This window comes from Dendropsophus ebraccatus, chromosome 3 (assembly GCF_027789765.1).
Source record: "Dendropsophus ebraccatus isolate aDenEbr1 chromosome 3, aDenEbr1.pat, whole genome shotgun sequence".
Lineage (NCBI taxonomy): Eukaryota > Metazoa > Chordata > Amphibia > Anura > Hylidae > Dendropsophus > Dendropsophus ebraccatus.
The window spans coordinates 186,751,756-186,773,540 of record NC_091456.1 but is presented as its reverse complement, the minus strand read 5'-3'; the positions used below and the strand labels follow the sequence as shown (position 1 = coordinate 186,773,540).

At 43.6% G+C, this 21,785-nt stretch overlaps 1 protein-coding gene and 1 pseudogene across 1 annotated transcript in view; both read right to left on the bottom strand.

The window, feature by feature from the left end:
- Window positions 1–21,785, bottom strand: part of LOC138786861 (zinc finger protein 585A-like) — a 154,213-nt pseudogene that overhangs the window by 87,003 nt on the left and 45,425 nt on the right.
- The window catches only part of LOC138787567 (uncharacterized), a 53,998-nt gene that overhangs the window by 27,866 nt on the left and 4,347 nt on the right, over window positions 1–21,785 (bottom strand). Inside the window, exons 4-7 of the mRNA XM_069964915.1 lie at window positions 20,388–20,449; window positions 11,452–11,743; window positions 8,701–10,456; window positions 2,751–2,934 (exon numbers count right to left, since the gene is read on the bottom strand). Of these exons, the coding sequence (XP_069821016.1) occupies window positions 2,751–2,934; window positions 8,701–10,456; window positions 11,452–11,743; window positions 20,388–20,449 (2,294 nt within the window). The remainder of the gene's footprint in view (window positions 1–2,750; window positions 2,935–8,700; window positions 10,457–11,451; window positions 11,744–20,387; window positions 20,450–21,785) is intronic.

The following is a 21,785-nucleotide window of genomic DNA, read 5'->3' as shown; positions in this document are numbered from 1 at the left end:
GATTTCTCCCAATGCAGGTATGTGCAGGTGGGATGAATGTGTGCAATCAATAATCAGGTTCTGTTTGTGCACTGCCCAGTCAGTATGGCAACTAGTTCACACTGCAAATGTGGGTTTGCTGAGTGTTATGTTGCAATATGGATATATCCACAGTTGCAGTATAATGAAGAGGATAGGGTGTAGGGTATAATGGAATGTAGTTCACACTGGGGCGTGCTTATAATAATAGCGGTCTGGTCCCATGTTCATGAATTAAAATGTCAAATTCTATCATATATTGGATGACCAAACCGCATAATGTGAACACTGCCCTAGATGCTAACTTGTAAAATATGTTGGCAATATATATGCATAAATATAGACAGAAAGGGAATGTAACACTCTGTTGAATGGATGACAATGTGAATGAATGTAAACATATATATATATAAACAGAGGATACATTTGATGCTGCATAACAAAAATAGCTAAGTGAATGCAAAATCATCATGTGCAGACAAAATGAATGAATGAATGAGTGAATGAATATGTGGACGTATATATATATATATATATATATATATATATATATATATATATATAGGAAATATGTAATGGAAGGAGAAAATTCTGGTTTGGAATGATTGAAAACGATGTACATGCAAATCCATATATATGGAAGAAATGAGAAAGTGAATGAAAATTGTGAACTATAACATTCCAATGTACCCATGTAAATTCCAATGTGCCCATACTACAAAATGAGGAGAGATGGTAATGTACGAATAATTAAAGAAAAATTAATTTATATAATGGTATAAAAGGTCATTTTTGTAATTGAGTCCAAGAGGAATTCTTGTATCCAATCTGAAAATATGTTCGGCTTCCTTGTTGCGAAGTAGTTCCTGTCTGTTGCCTCCCCTTTGGGGTGCAGCTATATGCTTGATTCCATAGAAGGTGAAGTGTGAAATGTCCCCATTATGTACATCTATGAAATGTTTTGCTGCGCCTGAGTTGGAGTTTCTTTTTATGTCGGTTATATGTTCGCTGATTCTCTTTTTTAATTTTCTTATCGTACAGCCGACATATTTTAAATCACACGCTTCACACTCTATTATATAAATTACGTGGTCCTTTTCGCAATTAATAAAATCCACAATACTGTATTTTTTCGTGTTAGTGCTGTTGGTATATTCCTTGGTATTTTTACAATATCTGCACATATTGCACCGAGGTAAACCGCATTTGAAGTTTCCTTTGGGTTTTTCTCTTATATTCATAGTGGTTTTCAATGTAGGTAAGGTGCTGGGGGATAAATCGTCCCGTAAGGTGCGTCCTCTCCGTGCTACGCAGCGTATTCCTTCGTTTAATATCGTACTGAGTATCGCATCCTGTCTTAAAATATTTGCATTCCGTTGAACTATTTTGGTGATCTCCGTATATTCCATGGAGAAACGAGTGGAGAAAGTTATGGGTGTCTGTGATGTTAATTCTTTTTTCTGTTCTTTCTTTCTTAGTAAGTCAGATCAATTTTTTGTTTGTACAATCTTTTCTGCTCTTTCCAGGTAATATTTTTTGTATCCCCTTTCTTTCATTCTGGCACAAGCCTCTTTGGATTGTTTGGAGTACATGTCGGGTTGAGAGCATACCCTCTTGATGCGGGTGAGTTCGCCAACTGGTATTGCTTTAACTGTATGCAGAGGGTGATTGCGTGCAGTATTGTATTGCCCGCGGTAGGCTTCCGAAACAAGGATGTGTGAACAACGCCAGTATCTATGTCTGCCTTTAGGCAGATGTCTAAGAATGAGATACATGCTGCATTTGTAACATGGGTAAATTGGAGATTGTTGTCATTTCTGTTGCAGTATTCCAGGAATGCAACAACCTCAGATGCCCTCCCCTGCCATACGATGAGCTCGTCGTCGATGAAACGACCGTACCACCGCATGGCAGGGGAGAATGGGTTAGAACCAGTGAAAATAAATCTCTCTTCCCACCACACGACGAAGAGTCCAGCCAGGGTTGGTGAAAATTTAGCCCCTATGGGGGCGCCCCTGATTTGCAGGAAAAATTCACCATTGAAGGAAAAATAATTGTGTCGCAAAAGAAAGGATGTCACTTCTAGAATATATTCTCTTAGGTCACAGCTATAGTTGCTGTACTTGTATAGGTGGTGAGCTAAGGCTTCCAAAGCTTGGTTGTGGGGTATAGAGGAGTATAACGCTGTGATGTCACAGCTGAGCCATTGGTCCTTACTTGACCATTTATACCCGTCAAAGGCTCTAAGGACTGTGCCACTATCCTGGAGATAACCCGGTACCCGTTGGACTAGGGGTTGCAATAGGTTATCCACCCATTCACACAACTTCTCTCCTAGGGAGCCCACCCCTGAGATAATGGGGCAGAGGGGCAGGGGGAAGACCTCCTTGTGCACCTTGGGGAGTCCATAGAAGGTGGCGACCCTGGGACACTCCGGAACCAGACCTGCCACATCCCTGTCGCAGAGTATACCCAGGGCCACCCCCTCCTCCACCACTGTGCACAAGAAAGTCTTGAATTGTTGGGTGGGATCACATGCGAGTCTACGGTAGGTTTCGCTGTCATTTAATATATATCATATGCTAGTTTAATATACAGGTCCCTATCCAAAATAACTATATTCCCCCCTTATCGGCCATTTTAATGACTAGTTGTTCGTCATGTTTGAGGTCACGTATGGCTTCTCGTTCTTTTAGAGTGACATTTGGTTGTGCTGCTGACATTTTAGTTACATGAAATAATTTGCGAAGATCTCTTTCCATCGCATGTTGGAAGTCGTCTAACGCTGGAACTCTAGATTTGTAAGGATAGAAGTTAGGATTAGAGTAGCTGGTTGGCATATTGTGTATGCTTTCATTGGTACCAAGTCTACTCTCGTATTCTATATCTTGTAATTCAGCCAATCCTACTTGTTCTCTAAAAGTTAGGTCAGAGAATTCATTGGGCATAATGCAATCTTCTGCCTTCCCATATTCCTCTTTATCTGTAAAGAAGTGTCTTTTTATTGTAAGACTTCTCGCTAGCCGATTTATGTCCATTAATGTGTCGAATAAATCAAAGTGAGTAGATGGAACAAAGGATAATCCCTTGGAGAGAATTCTAATATGGTCTTTAGTTAGTGTCTTCATGGAATAATTTATTATACTGTCCAAATTCACTATGTCCTCCATATTTGTTGGGTCCTGTGTGTCTAATGCTTCTTTTTCGGTGGCACTTTTTTGTTGTTGGTTTTTCTTCTTGTGCTTTCTTCCTCCTCTACTATGTCGTTTTTTGACGTCTGTCCATTGTTTTGTTGTTGATTTGCTTGTCCTTGTCTTGTACGTGTACTGGTCGGTGTGAATTCATTGAGGTTCAACCGTGCACCCTCCCCTTTTCCTCTATAATTGTGGGTTTTCCGTTTAGTAATAGTTGTATTCTCTGTGCTAGTGTCTGATCGTTATCTGACTCCTCTGATCTCTCTGAGTCTGTTTGCGAAAAACTGACGTGCAAGTTGTTTTTTGATGTTGGTGATTTATTTTTATTTTTTAATATTGGTCGTGGTTTGAAGGGGCGAAATTGTTTCCATGTATAAACCTGATTTGCCAAATAATCTTCATTGTCACGTTTAAATTTGTTTTTTTTCACAGAAACAATGTAATTTTCCAATTCTTATATCTTTTGCTGCATTTTATCATTAAGATCCTTATATTCTGTGGTGTCCGAGTATTCATGTGCTGAATTTTTTATTTCCACCAGTTGAGGTTTGAGTTCCTCTAATTTTATCTTTTCATACTTTGTTATGGCTCTGATGAGTTTCAAGGAGCACTCCGTGAGCGCTTCTTCCCATTCTTTTTGGAATTCATCACAAAATATGGTCGTGGATGTTTTATAAATTCTCAACCCGCGTGGTATCATGTTTTATTTGCTTTTATACCATTGGTTGCACACTGACCACCAGACTATGACTAAGCGCGCATGCGCGAAACGCGTCAGTCCACTTGGCCATACAGCATGACACGCTCAGCTGAATTTTAAAATGATTTAATAAATTTTGGATTTTTAACCTATTTTTGGAGTGCCGGGACCTCACTATTCATAAACTGATTGGTAGAGCAGCCTGTCACTGTAGAGATGTGTCAGTGTTGAGCAGGGAGAAACCAGGGAGCGTCGACAGGTAAGGATTACTTTATTTATTATTTTCTATATAAGTAGCAAGGGCTGCACAGACATGAGTAACTATATATATATATATATATATATATATATATATATATATACAGGGGCGGTCTTGGCATTTCTGGGGCCCCAAGCGAAGTTATGTCTGGGGCCCCCCCCCCTCGACACGTGTTCCAAAACAATAGACCGCTGTGTGTTGTCCCCAGTAGTATATACCCCTTGTGTCCTTCCCCCAATAGTATATACCCCTTGTTTGCTTCCCCCAGTAGTATATAGACCCCTGTGTGTTCCCCCAGTTATATATAGCCCCCCCCGTGTGCTCCCCCAGAAGTATATAGACCTCCTGTGTGCTGCCCCAGTTGTATATAGACCCCCTGTGTGCTCCCCCACTAGTATATAGACCCCCTGTGTGCTCCCTCAGGGGTATTTAGCCCCCCCTGTGTGCTCCCCCACTTGGATACAGACCTCCTGTGTGCTCCCCCACTTGGATATAGACCCCTGTGTGCTCCTCCAGTAGTATATAAACCCCCTGTGTGGTTCCCCCAGTAGTATATAGAACCCCTGTGTGCCCCACCAGTATTAAATAGACCCCTTGTGTGCTGCCCCAGCAGTATACAGACCCCTGTGTGCTCCCCCAGTTATATATAGACCACCTGTGTGCCTCACAAGTAGTATATAGACCCCCTGTATGTTCACCCAGTAGTATATAGACCCCCTGTGTGCCCCACCAGTAGTATATAGACCCCTGTGTGCTCCCCCAGTAGTATATAGCCCCCGTGTGCTCCCCCACTTGGATATAGACCTCCTGTGTGCTCTCCAAGTTGTATATAGACCCCATTCTGCTGGCCCAAGTTGTATATAGACCCCCTGTGTGCTGCCCCCAATAGTATGTAGACCCCTTTGTGAAGCCCCAGTAGTCTATAGCCCCCCTGTGTACTCCCCCTGTTATATAGCCCCCCTGTGTGCTCCCCCCATTTATATAGACCCCCGATGTGCGCTCCCCCAGTTAAACAGACCCCTGTGTGCTCCCCCTCCCATACAGTAAATAACACAACAAAACAAACACTTATACTCACCTGGGTCCGGGCGTCTCCTCTTCTCTACACTCTTGTGGCCGCAGGAAGGGTTTTCCCTGCGATCACAAGAGACTCCCCTTGTGCTGGCGCCGATGCTCCAGTGATGTCACTGGAGCGGCGGCACCACAAGGACAAAGCTGACACTTGTGACCGCAGGGAAAACCCTTCCTGTGGCCACAAGAGTGACTGACAGGAAGGGAGCCAATGTCTCCTGCCCTGCCAGTGCTGCTGCATGTAACTATGAGCGCTCATTACGAGTGCTCATAGTTACAGTTCAAATGGCAGCAGCGAGCGGGGCAGCAGCCCTGTCCAGTGGTCTTGAGCACAAGAGTGGGGCGTGGGGACCCCCCTGGATGTTGGGGGCCCCAAGCGATCGCTTGGTGTGCTTGGTGCCAAAGACCGCCACTGTATATATACATATATATATATATTATACACACAGCCCTTGCTGTACGATCATGGAGCTGTGTAATGGACTCGCTAAACAATCACGGATCTAATGTCGGGTGAGGTAATACGGTCCTTACTGTCAGGATCTTCTCCAGTTTCAGAGAGGACAGCAGACGCTGTGCAGATGGCTCCTCTTCCTCCTCCGTCCAGCAGTACAGGCCTCTCACAACAATCCTGCAACCTGTGCTGCTGGTATGGGGAGGGACAGAGCACAGGATTCTTTATATATATGAATTTTTATGTTTGTACAATTCTCTTTAGACTGAGAGACACCTTCCCAAAAATAAGTTGTGTTCCATCTTCCAATATGAAAAGTATGTGTGTTATGGATGCACCTCAAGAGTGCTGTCATATTGACTGTCTGCTCCAAATGACAAGTTATAAGTTTATAGTGCGCACTGAGAATCAAACACCGTAACACATTGATGGTTAAGGTGGATCTCCTTTATTCAAAGATGGCAGCCAGTTTATATACCCTGGGGGCGTGTATACTTCTACTAAGGCCTGTGTCAGTACTTTATTGGCTGAGGTACAAAAGGAGTTAGTTATGAAGCACTAATGTTCCTAACGTAAGCTGTAAGGAATGTAAATATCTCTACTTGTTTAGAAGGTCAGCGCCATATTTTAATGGCTGCACTAACTATACAAAATATCCCGGAGGAGCGATCCACCCCACTAGACACCAGGGATGGGCTGCATAACGTAATCGGATGCAGCTGTCATCTTTGACAGCTGCATACGATTACCTAATTAGCGGGCACGGAGATCGGATAGTAGCCGCGGCCCCTGGGCTACATGCGGCACCCGGGACCACGGCGGTTCAGAGCATGGCCGCCGCGCTGCCTCGTTCTGAACACCCATAGGCGGCCCAGGACCTACATGTACGTCTAGGGTCGCCTAGGGGTTAAGGAACTTTAATTTGTTAACAATGGTTTGAATTTTTTAAAAGCCATCAAATAAAATAAAAGTTATACATGTAACATATCTTTGTAATCCTAACGACTTGAACATATATAACAAGTCAGTTTTATCCCAGGGCAAACAGTGTAAAAACAAATATCCCCCAAATGAAAGAAATTAGTTTTTTGTTCTCTGGCTTTGCAGTGAATTTTATGAAAAAATTCAGCCTGTCATTGCAAAGTAAAATTAATGGCGCAAAAATAAGGGCTCATGTGGGTTTCTAAGGGTTAAATGCAGCTGCCAAAACTGACAGCTGCATTTAAATGTATTGTTTCCCCCCTATCCCTGGTGTTTAGTGGGTGGGTGGGGAGACCCCTTCTGCGGAGTCAGCGGGGGCTCAGCTTTGCACTGACGCCGATCCTGGCTCCGCAATCCATTCATCTGGTCTGTTGCAGACCAGAGTAATACAGCACTGATCTGATCGATCATTGCTGTATTAAAGCGACTCTGTACCCACAATCTGACCCCCCCAAACCTTCAGATAGCTGCTTTTAATCCAAGATCTGTCCTGGGGTCCGTTCGGCAGGGGATGCAGTTATTGTCATAAAAACAACTTTTAATCCGGCAGCGCTGTGTCTAACGGCCGGGGCTTACATTTGTATATGCATTAGGCTGGCACACCCTCTCCGTCCTTCCTCCCCACCCTCCTCATCATTAGGAATGCCCCAGGCAGATTGCTTCCTATTCCCCACCTGTGTTACCACAGCACATGGGCTGGATCGTTAATACACCTGTGCAAAGCTCAAACAGCAGTAAATGTTCCTGGATCATTCCTAATGATGAGGAGGGTGGGGAGGAAGGACGGAGAGGTGGTGCCAGCCTAATGCATATACAAATGTAAGCCCCGGCTGTTAGACACAGAGCTGCAGGATTAAAAGTTGTTTTTATGACAATAACTGCATCACCTGCCGAACGGACCCCAGGACAGATCTTGGATTAAAAGCAGCTTTCTGAAGGTACAAGCTGTTTGGGGGGGGTCAGATTGTGGGTACAGAGTCGCTTTAAGTATACTGCAGTGATCTCTATGAGAGATCAATGCAGTAATAACTAAAGTCCCTTAGGGGAACTAAAATATACTGTATTTAAAAAAAGGTGTTTTTATTAATAAAAAATCCCCTCCCCTAATTTAAGTCTGAATCACCCCCCTTTCCCATTTTATAAATAAAAACAAATAAATAAAACATATTTGGTATTGGCGCGTGCGTAATCGCCCGAACTGTTAAATGATCACATTCCTGATCTCACACGGTAAACAGCGTAAGTGCAAAATTACGCATTTTTGTTCACATCAAATCCAGAAAGATTGTAATAAAAAGTGATCAAAAAGTAGCATATACGCAAGCAAGGTACCAATAGAAAGAACAGATCATGACACATCACACAGCCCCATAGACCAAAGGGTAAAAGGGTTATAAGGATGGGAATAAAGCAAGGTTTTAATTTTTTAAAAGCCATCAGATAAAATAAAAGTCACACAAATTACATATTGTTTAAACCGCACTGACTTGAGGTACATACATAACATGTCAGTTCTACCATAGGGCAAATGGCGTAAGCACAACCCCTCCAAAAAGAAAATAAATTCCTTTTTTTTTTAAATTCACTGCACAAAGAATTTTTTCTGGTTTCACAGCATATAGCAAATTTATGGAAAAGTTAATTCTGCCATTGTAAAGTACAATTAGTGGCGCAAAAAATGTGGGTCTGTAGCGCTATGGCCTTTTAAACAAGAGGAGGGAAAAAATGAAAACACAAAAATGAAAATTGGCCCGATCCTAAAGGGGTTAAAGCTGATATATACCTATGGAGGACACTGTGGGAGGGGCATGGGCACAATCATCTAGTACAGAATGACCAGAGCAGGACAGCAGAGCCTGGAGGAGGAGAGCCTGATTATAGCTCTATAGGGTACACATGGAGCTGCTGTCAGTAAGTGCTGTGCGTACAGTTACTAAATACTATACACTGGACTATTTTACTATAAAATACGGATTTTCCTTCATAACTATTTGTATTCTTTGTATTCTTTATATTTATTTACCTCGACTGTAAGCAAGACATTGGCTTCTTCCTTTTGTGAGTTCTTTGATGTTTATAAAGATTTGATTTCGAATTAAAACATTTCCTACAATCTGAACATGAAAATGGCTTCTCCCCTGTGTGAGTTCTCTGGTGGTCAACAAGAAATGATCTCTGAGTAAAACATTTCCCACAATCTGAACATGAAAATGGCTTCTCCCCCCTGTGACTTCTTTGATGGTTTAAAAGTTTTGATTTCCTAGTAAAACATTTCCCACACTCCAAACATGAAAATGGTTTCTCCCCTGTGTGGGTTCTCCTATGTGTAACAAGAATTGATCTCTGAGTAAAACATTTCCCACACTCCGGACATGAAAATGGTTTCTCCCCTGTGTGAGTTCTCTGATGGTAAACAAGATTTGATTTATGAGTAAAACCTTTCCCACATTCTGGACATGAAAATAGCTTCTCCCCCGTGTGGGTTCTCTGATGCCTAGCAAGTTCTGATTTCTGATTATAAAATTTGCCACATTCCGAACATGAAAATGGTTTGTCCCCTGTGTGAATTTTTTGATGGCGAAGAAGATTTGATTTATCAGTAAAACATTTCCCACAATCTGAACATGAAAATGGCTTCTCCCCTGTGTGAGTTCTCTGATGGTTAACAAGATTTGATTTCTGAGTAAAACCTTTTCCACATTCCAAACATGAAAATAGCTTCTCCCCCGTGTGAGTTCTCTGATGCCTAACAAGTTCTGATTTATGATTGTAAAATTTCCCACATTCCGAACATAAAAATGGCTTCTCCCCTGTGTGAGTTCTCTTATGCGTAACAAGAACTGATCTCTGAGTAAAACATTTCCCACACTCCGAACATGAAAATGGTTTCTCCAATGTGTGAATTCTTTGATGGCGAAGAAGTTTTGGTTTGTCAATAAAACATTTCCCACAATCTGAACATGAAAATAGCTTCTCCCCTCTGTGACTTCTTTGATGGTTAAAAAGTTCTGATTTCCTAGTAAAACATTTCTCACACTCTAAACATGAAAATGGTTTCTCCCCTGTGTGAGTTCTCTGATGGTCAACAAGATTTGATTTATGAGTAAAACCTTTCCCACATTCTGAACATGAAAATAGCTTCTCCCCCGTGTGAGTTCTCTGATGCCTAACAAGTTCCGATTTCTGATTATAAAATTTGCCACATTCTGAACATGAAAATGGCTTCTCCCCTGTGTGAATTTTTTGATGGCGAAGAAGATTTGATTTGTCTGTAAAACATTTCCCACAATCTGAACATAAAAATGGCTTCTCCCCTGTGTGAGTTCTCTGATGGTTAACAAGATTTGATTTCTGAGTAAAACCTTTCCCACATTCTGAACATGAAAATAGCTTCTCCCCCGTGTGGGTTCTCTGATGCCTCACAAGTTCTGACTTATGATTATAAAATTTCCCACATTCCGAACATGAAAATGGCTTCTCCCCTGTGTGAATTTTCTTATGCGCAATAAGAACTGATCTTTGAGTAAAACATTTCCCACATTGTGAACATGAAAATGGCTTCTCCCCTGTGTGAATTCTTTGATGTGTAACAAGCTTTGATTTCAGAGTAAAACATTTCCCACATTCTGAACATGAAAATGCCTTCTTCTCTGTAAGAATTTTTTTGTGGGTAAAGCATGAGGGTGTATCTGGGATAGTGGACGGCTCCTCATATGTATCTTGTGTGATATGATCCTCTGAGGAGATCTGATGTCCCCCTGAGCTCCTGGTAGAATCATCTGCAAAGGAGAAAACACCATCTCTCTTATTTCCCAGTAATAGAAGCTTAAACATATTGCAGACATGGAAAGTTACTCTTTTTTATGTAACATAATAAGAATGGTCAGATCTGTTCCCATCCACAGGAAGTGTCAGGGAGAAGAATCTAGAAGCTGGAGGCCGGGGAGATGACGTCCTTAGTAGGAAAAGTAATGGAAACTCTTCTCAAATAAAAAATAGGACTATTGACTCCCTACATATCAATAACCTGCAGGACCCCAACCAGCATGGCGTTACTGGGGGCAGGTCACGGCCTTTTCTCCTATTTTCTGCATAAGTCACATGGTGCAGTGACGTCACCGACCCGGCCGGCCTCTGGCTACATATGTCCTTGGTAAGTGGTCAGAGCCTTCCAAACCGCTCTCTGGATGACCCTCCCCAAACAAGGGACGTCACAGCCACAAAGGGCAAAGTATTACGTCTGTTAATCTGGAGTTGCCATCAGTTTCTGTATAAGCTGTAATATATTAGGAGAATATAGGGCCAAACCGTCTACGCTGAATAGTGGTGGGAATAAAGGGCCATGAGGTCTTGTCGGAGGCCTTTCCTGCATCTAAACTAAGTATAATGGTCAAAGGTCATGAGGGGTCATATACTCGATCATTGAAAAATTGTTGACTCTAGTAACAAGCACTCGATGATTTTAGCGCTCGCTCCGCACTACTTTGTGTTTGGTCTCTTTTTTTTAACAAAAAGAAACCCCAATATCGCCACAACGGAACATGGACCGCGGTTCGGTGGTATGAATATCACTGATTTAACCACATTAATTCTTTTAAAAAAAAGTTAAAGTGAGTATATTACATAACTGCTTGTGATCACATTCCCTGTTGATTTCTTAAAAAAACTATTTGCAGCAGGTGCGCTGTAAGATGAGGACAGTCACTATAGATGCAGCAGCAGGAGACTGAGTAGAATGTGTGACTGTTCTCTGCATTTAGTGGTCACTACTCACCTGGGCGGTTACCTGTAGTGATGTCCTCCTTATACTGCTCATCACTGCTGTCATCTGTCTCTTCTTTTTTTATCATTATGTCTGTAGCATTAATAGAGTTCAGATCTTTCCCTGTAGTGATGTCTTTCTTATACTGCTCATCGCTGCTCACATCTGTCTCTTCTTCTTCTTTCATCATCATCATATCTGTAACATCAATAGGGTTCATATTTTTCCCTGTAGTGATGTCCTCCTTATACTCCTTATTACTGCTCACATCTGTCTCTGGAGCATTAATATTGTTCCCATCTTCCCCCTGATTCATAAGATGTGAGAGAAATAATGTAAAAGTCATCAGACAGTAGGAGAAGTCAGGTGGGATGTACAGATCATAGGGAACATCTCCATCTACCTGATCCTGATCCTGTGGAAGAAGAGGACGGGGACATCTCTCTGGTGCTGTTCTCTTACTGGATCTGACTGGAGGGAACACATACAGAGACTGAATTCATTCTTTCCATCCAGATAATACAGAGAGGAGGTGTGTATATAGTCCTGTCTATTACCTGCTGATGGGAGGGGCTGCTGATCCTCCAGCATCACATCCTTGTACTGATCCTTGTGTCCTTCTACATACTCCCACTCCTCCATGGAGAAATAGACCGCCACGTCCTGACACCTTATAGGAACCTGACACACACAATGGTCACACAGTCATCCCCCCCACCCCTCCAGTGGTGTTACTGTATAATGTCCCAGCATTCCCAGCAGCCACAGTCTCACCTCTCCACTCAGCAGCTCCACCATCTTGTTGGTGACTTCTAGGATCTTCTCTTCCTCCATTTCCTCATGTATCAGGGGCCCTGGGATTGGGCTCAGGGTTCTTCCCCATCCTTCACACCCAGGGGCCCCACAGCGCCCACTAGAGGACTTCTTCACTACTGTGTAATCCTGTGTATGGAGAGACACATTACTATCACTCCATCCATTCCCAGAATCCCTCACCTCCCCAGTCCTATCCATCTGTTATTCCATAGATAAGAATGATGTCATGATGACATCACTCCCAGAATCCCTCACCTCTCCAGTCCTATCCATCTGTTATTCCATAGATAAGAATGATGTCATGATGACATCACTCCCAGAATCCCTCACCTCCCCAGTCCTATCCATCTGTTATTCCATAGATAAGAATGATGTCATGATGACATCACTCCCAGAATCCCTCACCTCTCCAGTCCTATCCATCTGTTATTCCATAGATAAGAATGATGTCATGATGACATCACTCCCAGAATCCCTCACCTCTCCAGTAAGCCGGAAGAGTATGTGTAGGGTGAGGGTTATTATCCTCTCGGCCATCTTGTCTCTGTCTCTCTCCATGGTTGATGGGTCGGTCTCTCATATAGAAGATATCAGCAGAGGATCCTGGAGTGTTGGGAGATGAATGGAGAGAAGATGAAACAATGTAATATATCTGGTATTGATCGAAAACAGAGAAAAAAACCCTTCATACGTAAGAATTAACACCGCCCAGTCCTGAAGGGGTTAATCCTCCCGCTGCCCCTCAGCTCCTTCCCTCCGCCTGCAGAGCTGTACAGGAGCCGTGTGCTTCCCCTGTACTTCCAGGACCTGCCATGATGTCACAGTCATGTGATCAGTCACATGGAGGAGGAGGAGAAGTCACATGATCAGGGTCTGCTGCTCAGTGTATGCAGGACTCTGCTGTGCTGGATGAGCTGAAGTGATGTGTGTGCAGCAGAGCTGTGTGTGTGTGATGTGTGTGCAGCAGAGCTGTCTGTGTGTGAAGCAGAGCTGTGTGTGTGATGTGTGTGGAGCAGAGCTGTGTATGTATGTGGTATACGGTGAAACCTCTAGGAGCTGAACATTCAGTTTTGCACATACACATGGGTCTTTTATGGGGGTGGTCCGGTCAAAGAACAAAGTATAGAAAATGCAAGTTTAAGTGTCTAATAGAAGCAGGAACATGCAGAGCACACAGGTATACACATATAATGATGGAAGAGCGCGCAGTCATGTCTGTTATGTGGTTAATGAGACGGTCGTCATACAGGAAACAATGTAAATTGGTACCTCGGTTTGAGAGTAACTTGGTTTAGGAGCTCACATTTCTTCAAAATTGTGACTTGATTTAAGAGCTCCCTGTACTGGGTGGGAGGGGAGTGGGGGAGGGGCATGGTCTGCATAGCGGGGTCTTCAGCCCTGTACTCTGACCCAGGAAGTCTCCCTCACCTTCCAAATCATAGCAGATCCACCTCAGGCTGGGGCTTACATCAGGGGACAGGACTGTGGAGGTAATCTCTCCATAGCTGTAACCCCTCTCTCCCCGGACAGAGAGCGCTGCATGTATGTGTCCACATATGTCCTGCTCATTCCTTCATGCTCCCTGCAGTCTCTGTCAGTCCTTGTGTTTCCCATCCTCTCCATTACTGTACAGTAACTTATAATATCACATATTTTGCTGTTACTGAATGTTTGTTTCATTTGTTTTACATTTTATTCAGAATAATAAATCATTATTTTTGGGATGTGGAACCAATTGTCTGCATTTCTATGATTTCTTATGGGTAATGGCGCTGATCCCGACTCGGCACTCTGATGCTTTCAGCTGCAGCAGCTGAAAGCATCCGAGTGCCGATCTCATTGATCTTTGCTGTATAAGTATACAGCATAGATCTCAATGAGAGATCAGGGTACTTATACTAGAAGCCCCCAGGGGGAATAACCCTAACCCCAGGGGGAATAATTCCAACCCCAGGGGGGCTTCTAGTATAAGTGTAAAAAAAATAAAAGTGATGTTATTAGTAAAAAGCCCCCTCCCCTAATAAAAGTCTGAATCAGCCCCCTTTTCCGAGGTTTTAAATAAAAGTAAATAAATAAACATGTTTGCTATCGCTGCGTGTGTAATCGCCCAAACTATTAATCACATTCCTGATCTCGCACGGTAAACGGCGTCAGCGCAAAAAAATTGCGCATTTTTGGTCGCATCAAATCCAGAAAAAATGTAATAAAAAGCGATCAAAAAGTCGTATATGCGCAATCAAGGTACCGATAGAAAGAACACCTCATGGCGCAAAAAATGACACCTGACACAGCCCCATAGACCAAAGGATAAAAGCGTTTTAGGCATAGGAATGGAGCGATTTTAAGGAACGTATATTTGTTAACAATGGTTTGAATTTTTTACAGGCCATCAGATACAAGAAAAGCTATACATGTTATATGTCGTTGTAATCGTAACGACTTGAGGAACATGTATAAGAAGTCAGTTTTAGTGTATATACATTCCTGGCTTTGGCTTTAAAAAAAAAAAATAAAACTCTGTCAGATAAATCTCTCTGTGTTAAGGCCACATTCACACGTTCGGATGTGGAAGGCCTGTAACGGAGTTCTCCCGCGCCCGGGCAGCATCTGTGATAAGATGCTGGGAGTGGGAGAACTGTACAGATATGCGATGTAATGAATCAGCCGCACGGCGCCGTCATTACAGCGCGGCGCATATCTGTACAGTTCCGCCACTCCCAGCATTTTATCACAGATGCTGCCCGGGCGCGGGAGAACTCCGTTACAGGCCTTCCATGTCCGTGTTCCACGCAGAACACGGAACGTGTGAATGCAGCCTAAGTCAGTGATTCACTATCATTCTCTGCACTACTGGGTGAAGTTAAACCTATGAATGAACTGTCAGGTTTTATCTTCAGTCCTTCAGCAAAATCGTGTCTGGCAGCATAACTGTCATATGTCAGTAATCCACCAATTTCCTCTGCTCTCCTGGGTAAAGTTTGAAGGGATGTATAACATTTCCTACATTCTGAACATAAAAGATGCTGTGCCCCTGTGTGAATTCTCATCAGCTAGCCGGCCCAGAATCTTGTTAAGGTCATCTCTTATAATCATTACCTCAGATGAAACCAACCTGCGTGGTTAGGTCGGCTTATGATTTGTTACAGTTCTGGACCTCCTTAACCCCTTCAAGACAGAGCCCTTTGATGCACAAAAGTCCGGGTCAGATTAATGTAATGTTCCTCCCCACCTTCTAAGAGCCATAGCGTTTTTAATTTTCCACCTACAGGGCTGGTTGGGGTGTCATTTTTTGCGCCATGATCTCTAGTTTTTACTAATATATTGGTGTAGCAGAAAAATTGATTGCTCTTTATAAATTTTTTTTGTGATATATAATTTAATAAAATCAGCAATCCTGGTGTGTTTTTTTTTTGTTTCCGTTTACGCCGTGCAGAAACAGTAATGTTATATTTTAATAGAGCAGACAATTCCGCACGCTTTCATATGTAATATGTTTATTTATATAATGGCCAAGGGGTCTTTTAAACTTTTATTGGGAGGAGATTTATAAGTTGTTTTGTTTTTTTTTAAATACTTTTCAAAACTTTTTTTATTACACTTTTATCACTGTAAAATATGCAATCATTAGATTGCATATACTGATCTATGCTATGCCATAGCATAGATCAGTGTTATCGGCAATCTATGTATAGAGCCTGCAGACTCTATACATGGATCGCCGAACCGACAGGACGGAGGTAAGGAGCATACGCCTGCCTGTCGGCACATGCGAGGGTCCCGATCACTCAGTGACAGATGATTGACCTGTCACTAAGCACCTTAAACACCACGATCACTGTAGATCGCTGCGTTTAAGGGGTTAATGAGAGTTGGCTGCGAGATCGCAGCTTACTCTCATTACCTCCAGCCCGGACATAGATGTGAGCGGGATCGCTCTGTCTGCAGCGCTCCCGATCACATCACAAAGCCCCCGTCAGTACAGGAATGTATATTGCAATTGGAATCTATATATGTTGCAATGAAATGTTAGAATTCAGGGATTTGATCAAATCCCGGGAAATGATGGAATGGCCAAGTCTTCCATCATTTCCCTGAAGAAATTTGATCAAATTACTGACCCCTTTCAGGGAAATGATGGAATGAACCAGTCAGGAGTCGCCTGGCTCTACATATTTATTAAGAAAATTTATTTATTCGAAACTAATTAAAGGGGAACTCCGGATAAGAAAAACTTGCTTTCTATTAAAAGTACATTAAAAATTATATAGATGTGTCTATACATTGTATTACTGTATCTGTGCGGTTCTAACACACTGGTAGCTGATAGAAATCCAGGAAGTGAAAAAAAATGGCCTCTGTGTCAATCCACATTGTCTCCTGCTCTTTCTGCTCTCCCACCTTAGGAGACAAATATTCCATGCCTCTGTCTCACATTGTCTGTGTCTAACGGAGCCCATTCATGTCACATTGGTAAAAAAAAATCTGGGTGACCAAAACAGCTCTCCAGACCGACCTAAGTCTGCCTGACCGAAACAGCTCCCCAGACCGACCTAAGTCTGCCTGACCGAAACAGCTCCCCAGACCGACCTAAGTCTGCCTGACCAAAACAGCTCTCCAGACCGACCTAAGTCTGCCTGACCGAAACAGCTCCCCAGACCGACCTAAGTCTGCCTGACCGAAACAGCTCCCCAGACCGACCTAAGTCTGCCTGACCGAAACAGCTCCCCAGACCGACCTAAGTCTGCCTGACCGAAACAGCTCCCCAGACCGACCCGTCTGCCTGACCGAAACAGCTCTCCAGACCGACCCAAGTCTGCCTGACCGAAACAGCTCCCCAGACCGACCTAAGTCTGCGTGAAATTGCTGAAAAATTCTCCTTATTTGAAGGGCAAGGATTTCAGAAGTGTTCCTGCCAACAGTCCAATGTAACAAAAAAAAATAAATGTGCCAGTAAAAAAAAAATAAAAAAATAAAAAAGGAAGGTACTCTGCAACTCGAGACGCCAATGATTACAATGAATAAAAAGATGAATGAACTGGATGATTTATTAATTGCATATGTTATAAATTATCAGCTGTAACTTCAAAGTTAATTACACTAAAACAGAGGTTCTCAACATATCCCTACCTGACACGTTGACAGCTCATTTGCAGAGCTGCTTCCCCTTCCGCTGGCAAACACAGGCGATTAAATATCTAGGGGTCTGGGTGCCCATGGACTTGGGTACTCTATTTTCACTGAATTACCTGCCCCTCTTAGCTCGCACCAAGTCTGACCTTGCCAACTATGACAAAACCCAATTATCTTGGTTTGGGAGGATCAACGCCATCAAAATGGACGTGCTGCCTAGGTACTTATACATCTTCCAAGCGCTTCCCCTCACAGTCCCAGCCACATTTTTCAAACAATTAAAGAGCACATTGAGGAGGTTTGGGGCCCGGTTCGGCCGCGCATTAAACTCAAGACACTCACTAGGCACAAACTCAACGGCGGGGCGGGCCTCCCAGACTTCTCTATGTACCATAAAGCTGCCATCCTCTTGAGAGTAGTGGACTGGTTCCATAACGCTACTAACAAGCAATGGGTGACGATAGAGCGGGAACTCTCGCCTATTCGGCTGCGCTCCCTACCTTGGGTCCTCCCAATACATCGCCCACGGCTTGACGCCTTCCCATACCTGACCAGGTGTTTTTTACAAACGTGGGATAAAGCACTACTCTCTCTCTCGGTTTCCCACCGGGTTGGAATTATGAGCCCACTATTTGACAACCCGGCCTTTCCACCAGCGTGTGGAAGGGAGCAGTTTCTGGGTTGGTTGGAATCCGAGGATGCCAGGATACAGCAGGTCCTGGGATCGGGCGCGACTCTCCCGCCACTCTCTACGCTTCAAGGGGCCTGCCCGGAGAGACCATTGTCATGGTTGGAATACGTACAGTTACAGGCCTTCTTGAGGGCTGCCTTTCCACATGGCCTCCTAATATCCACGCCCACGAATTTGGAGGCGCTCCTTTTGGAGTCCTCCCCACCGGGGAGGACACTCTCCCAATTGTATCAGATACTTCTCTCGGCTGATGCGGACCCCGAGCCTTCATATATAGCGGCATGGGAGGCGGATTTGGGGGTGTCCCTCTCGAGCTCGGACAAGCAAAAAATATTTATGCTGACCCATAAAATGCCGGTGGCTTGTCTAGCCCAGGAGAAAAATTTCAAAATCCTTACCCGGTGGTACAGGTGCCCCCGACTCCTGCACCAATGTTACCCTGGGGTTTCCGACCAATGCTGGAGATGTGAGAGAGACGTTGGTTCGATGGTACACATCTGGTGGAGCTGCCCAGTCCTGAAACCGTTTTGGGACGCCATCTTTGAGATTTTTACCCAGGTGACTGGGAAATCGGTGGCCCCGTCGCCTGGTCTGGCCCTGTTGTCTTTAATCCCGGGACCTTCCTCTGCTGTTAAAAAAGGGCTCTTGCGCCACTTCTTGACAGCCGCCCGCATGATAATACCGCGGCACTGGAAGTCGCCCACCCCGCCCTCCGTGGCAGAATGGGTCACTGAAATGGACTTGCTACATCGCATGGAGATTTTGACAGCAGAGGAACACTCACGGGGCACTGGGGTGGACCGACTGTGGCTGGCATGGACGTCCTTTAAAGAGGGTCCCCTTTTTGCTCAGTGGTTACAATAGGGTCTGAGAGGCCTCCCGTTGACAAGATGGTCCTATGGGATGTCGCGACCGTCGTGACTGTGCCCCCAGGGAGCTTTTAGAGCTTCCCCCTGTCCTTCCTTGCCCTCTTTCTCTTTGTTCGTCTCTTAGGCTTTTTCTTTCTACTGTTGTCCTGTGTGTTTTATGTTCATTGTTGTTCATCAGTGTCTGGATATATGGATGTTATTCATCTGAGGGGTGTCCCATAGTTTGTAAAGATTTCACGACAGCCACACGCCTCCCTGTAAGTACATCACTTGGGATGAGAGGTCGAGAGAGGGAATGGAGCTATGTAATGAGCTCTCATGGTATTAGTTTCTTTTTGCTGGGAGAGACACGTGACTCTTGTTGGTTTAGGGACACCTCACTTATGGAGTTACTTTAGACTGATAACCGTTATTATGCTAAAGCCCGTTGTGATGCTGATACTTTTGTACGTCAATGTGCTTGTTTACTCTTTTTGATGTTCAATAACTTGGAAAACCTAATAAATATTGATTTACCAAAAAATAAATTATCAGCTTAGCTTCTTTTGTTAATTAGTTTCGAATAAATTTTTTTTCGTTTCAATGACTATTGTCGTGTTGCTTAATAAATATATAGAGCCGGGCAACTCCTGACTGGTTCATTCCATCATTTCCCTGAAAGGGGTCAGTGATTTGATCAAATCACTGACTTTCTTTAGGGAAATGATGGAAGGGCTTGGCCATTCGATCAAATCCCTGGATTCTATCATTTCACTGCAACATACATACAGATTACTGATGCGAAGGGGTTAAGAATGGTGTTTAACATATCAGGAGGTTGTGCTGCTCCCTCCACTTCTCTGTCCCTCTCTTCCATTAAGGCTGGGTTCACACACAGTATATTTCAGGCAGTATTTGGTCCTCATGTCAGGTCCTCATAGCAACCAAAACCGGGAGTGGATTGAAACACAGAAAGGCTCTGTTCACATAATGTTGTAATTGAGTGGATGGATGCATTTAATGGCAAATATTTGCTTTTATCCTAAAACAACGGCTGTTATATTGAAATAATGGAAGTTTATTACAGTTATATGGCGGCCATCCACTCAATTTCAACATTGTGTGAACAGATCCTTTCTGTGTTTTCAATCCACTCCTGGTTTTGGTTGCTATGAGGACCAAATACTGCCTGAAATATACTGTGTGTGAACCCAGCCTTAAACTGCATAACGTGAGACAGAACATTCTGTACCACCTTTTACTGAAGATGGAGTTTTGCTGTTTGAGATATTCACGGAGGAAGCTGGGGACTTAAGATATTTTTTTATTTTCATATTTATTTGGTCGTCTCTATAGGCACTTCATCTCTAACAAGTAGATAGCAGTCGGAGTGAGACGCTTTATATTATCACTTCCTCTAGTATAGCCTAAATGCTGGCAACCCCAGAGGTCGCTCCACTTGCCCAATAATGCTGTCCTGGGTGCTTCACCTGAGATGCCACATGAAGCGCCCGGAAATACCCAGCTCAAAAAAGAAATTATTAAGACACAGAGTAAGAGGGGAAAAAAAGAGGAATATCCCCTGGAGCACTTCAACCGTCCCTTAGGGCCCTATTAGATCATAATTATCAACCTGTGTAATAGAAACCATCAGCCGATGAAACAATTATCGGCTGATTGTTGGTTTAAGTTTGGACCTAACAATGCGTGGTTGGCACCCGAGGATTTTATGTGTCATAGTGATGCGCGGTCCAAACACCTGATACCTTTCGTCACCCCACTCCCAGTCTTCACTCCTGTGCTCTGTAGCTTCCTGAACCTGGCAGCAGCAGCAGAGTCTGAGCTGCCTGTCAGCTGACCGGCTGCTCAGCCAATCAAAGGCCAGAACCAATGCGGCCTGTGATTGGCTGAGCGGCCTGTTAGCTGACAGGCTGCTCAGACGTTGCAGCCCCTGGGACCATTGTCGTTGGTCGTTGACTGAAAATTCACATATCGCTTCGTGTAAACAGTCTTTCAACGATTCACCCTGAGTGAGATAAGCTTAAGCGATCTTAAAACGATCGCAATAACGATTTTTTCAAACGATATATTGTTCCCTCTAAACACTGATCGTTATAAAAAAAACCACATTGTTACTTCGAAATCATTAATTGTTCGATTTGGCGAATTATCGCTTCGTGTAAAAGGACCATTAGTATATCTTATGCAGGGGGGGGGAGAAGGGGAGTCAATATATCCTCACAACTGAAATATCCTATTGCTGTTTTTATAGATATTGCAGTACCCAACCTGTTTTTAGCGTAGCAGTATAGCACCGCCAAGTCTATTGTAAAACATAAGGATGAGAGACAAAGAGAGGAGGCGAAGAGACGATATGGAGTTGAAAAAGGAAAAAATGAAAAAGTACAAACCAGAGAGCAGTTTATATTGTTTTTAGAAATTCACAAAAACACTCTGATCAAATATACCTAATCTATCCTTTATTAATTCCCTGAGAGGAACGAGGGACAAAACCACATCAGCTATGACTCCCTTTCACAGTGCGCAAGCCCCAAATCCACCTCAACATCCCCCCCAACTTTGGGGGGAGCACAGGAGGAGAATTTGTGATACTACATTCAAGCCATATCAGGTATAAGGCTACATTTCTTCCAACAACAGGAAAGCCAGCCTCTTATGGTGACCCAGCTCTTCAGCCCCGCTCACGCCAAGCTGTCCGAGTCTCTGAGGATTCAAGGGAGCATCAACTTTACAATGCGGCCATCCAGCATTTACATGATCTTTGGTACGTACTCTCAGAGTTCCACGAGTGGGTGCCGGGAAGACCTAAACCCCCTACAACACTCCATACACCCGTTACT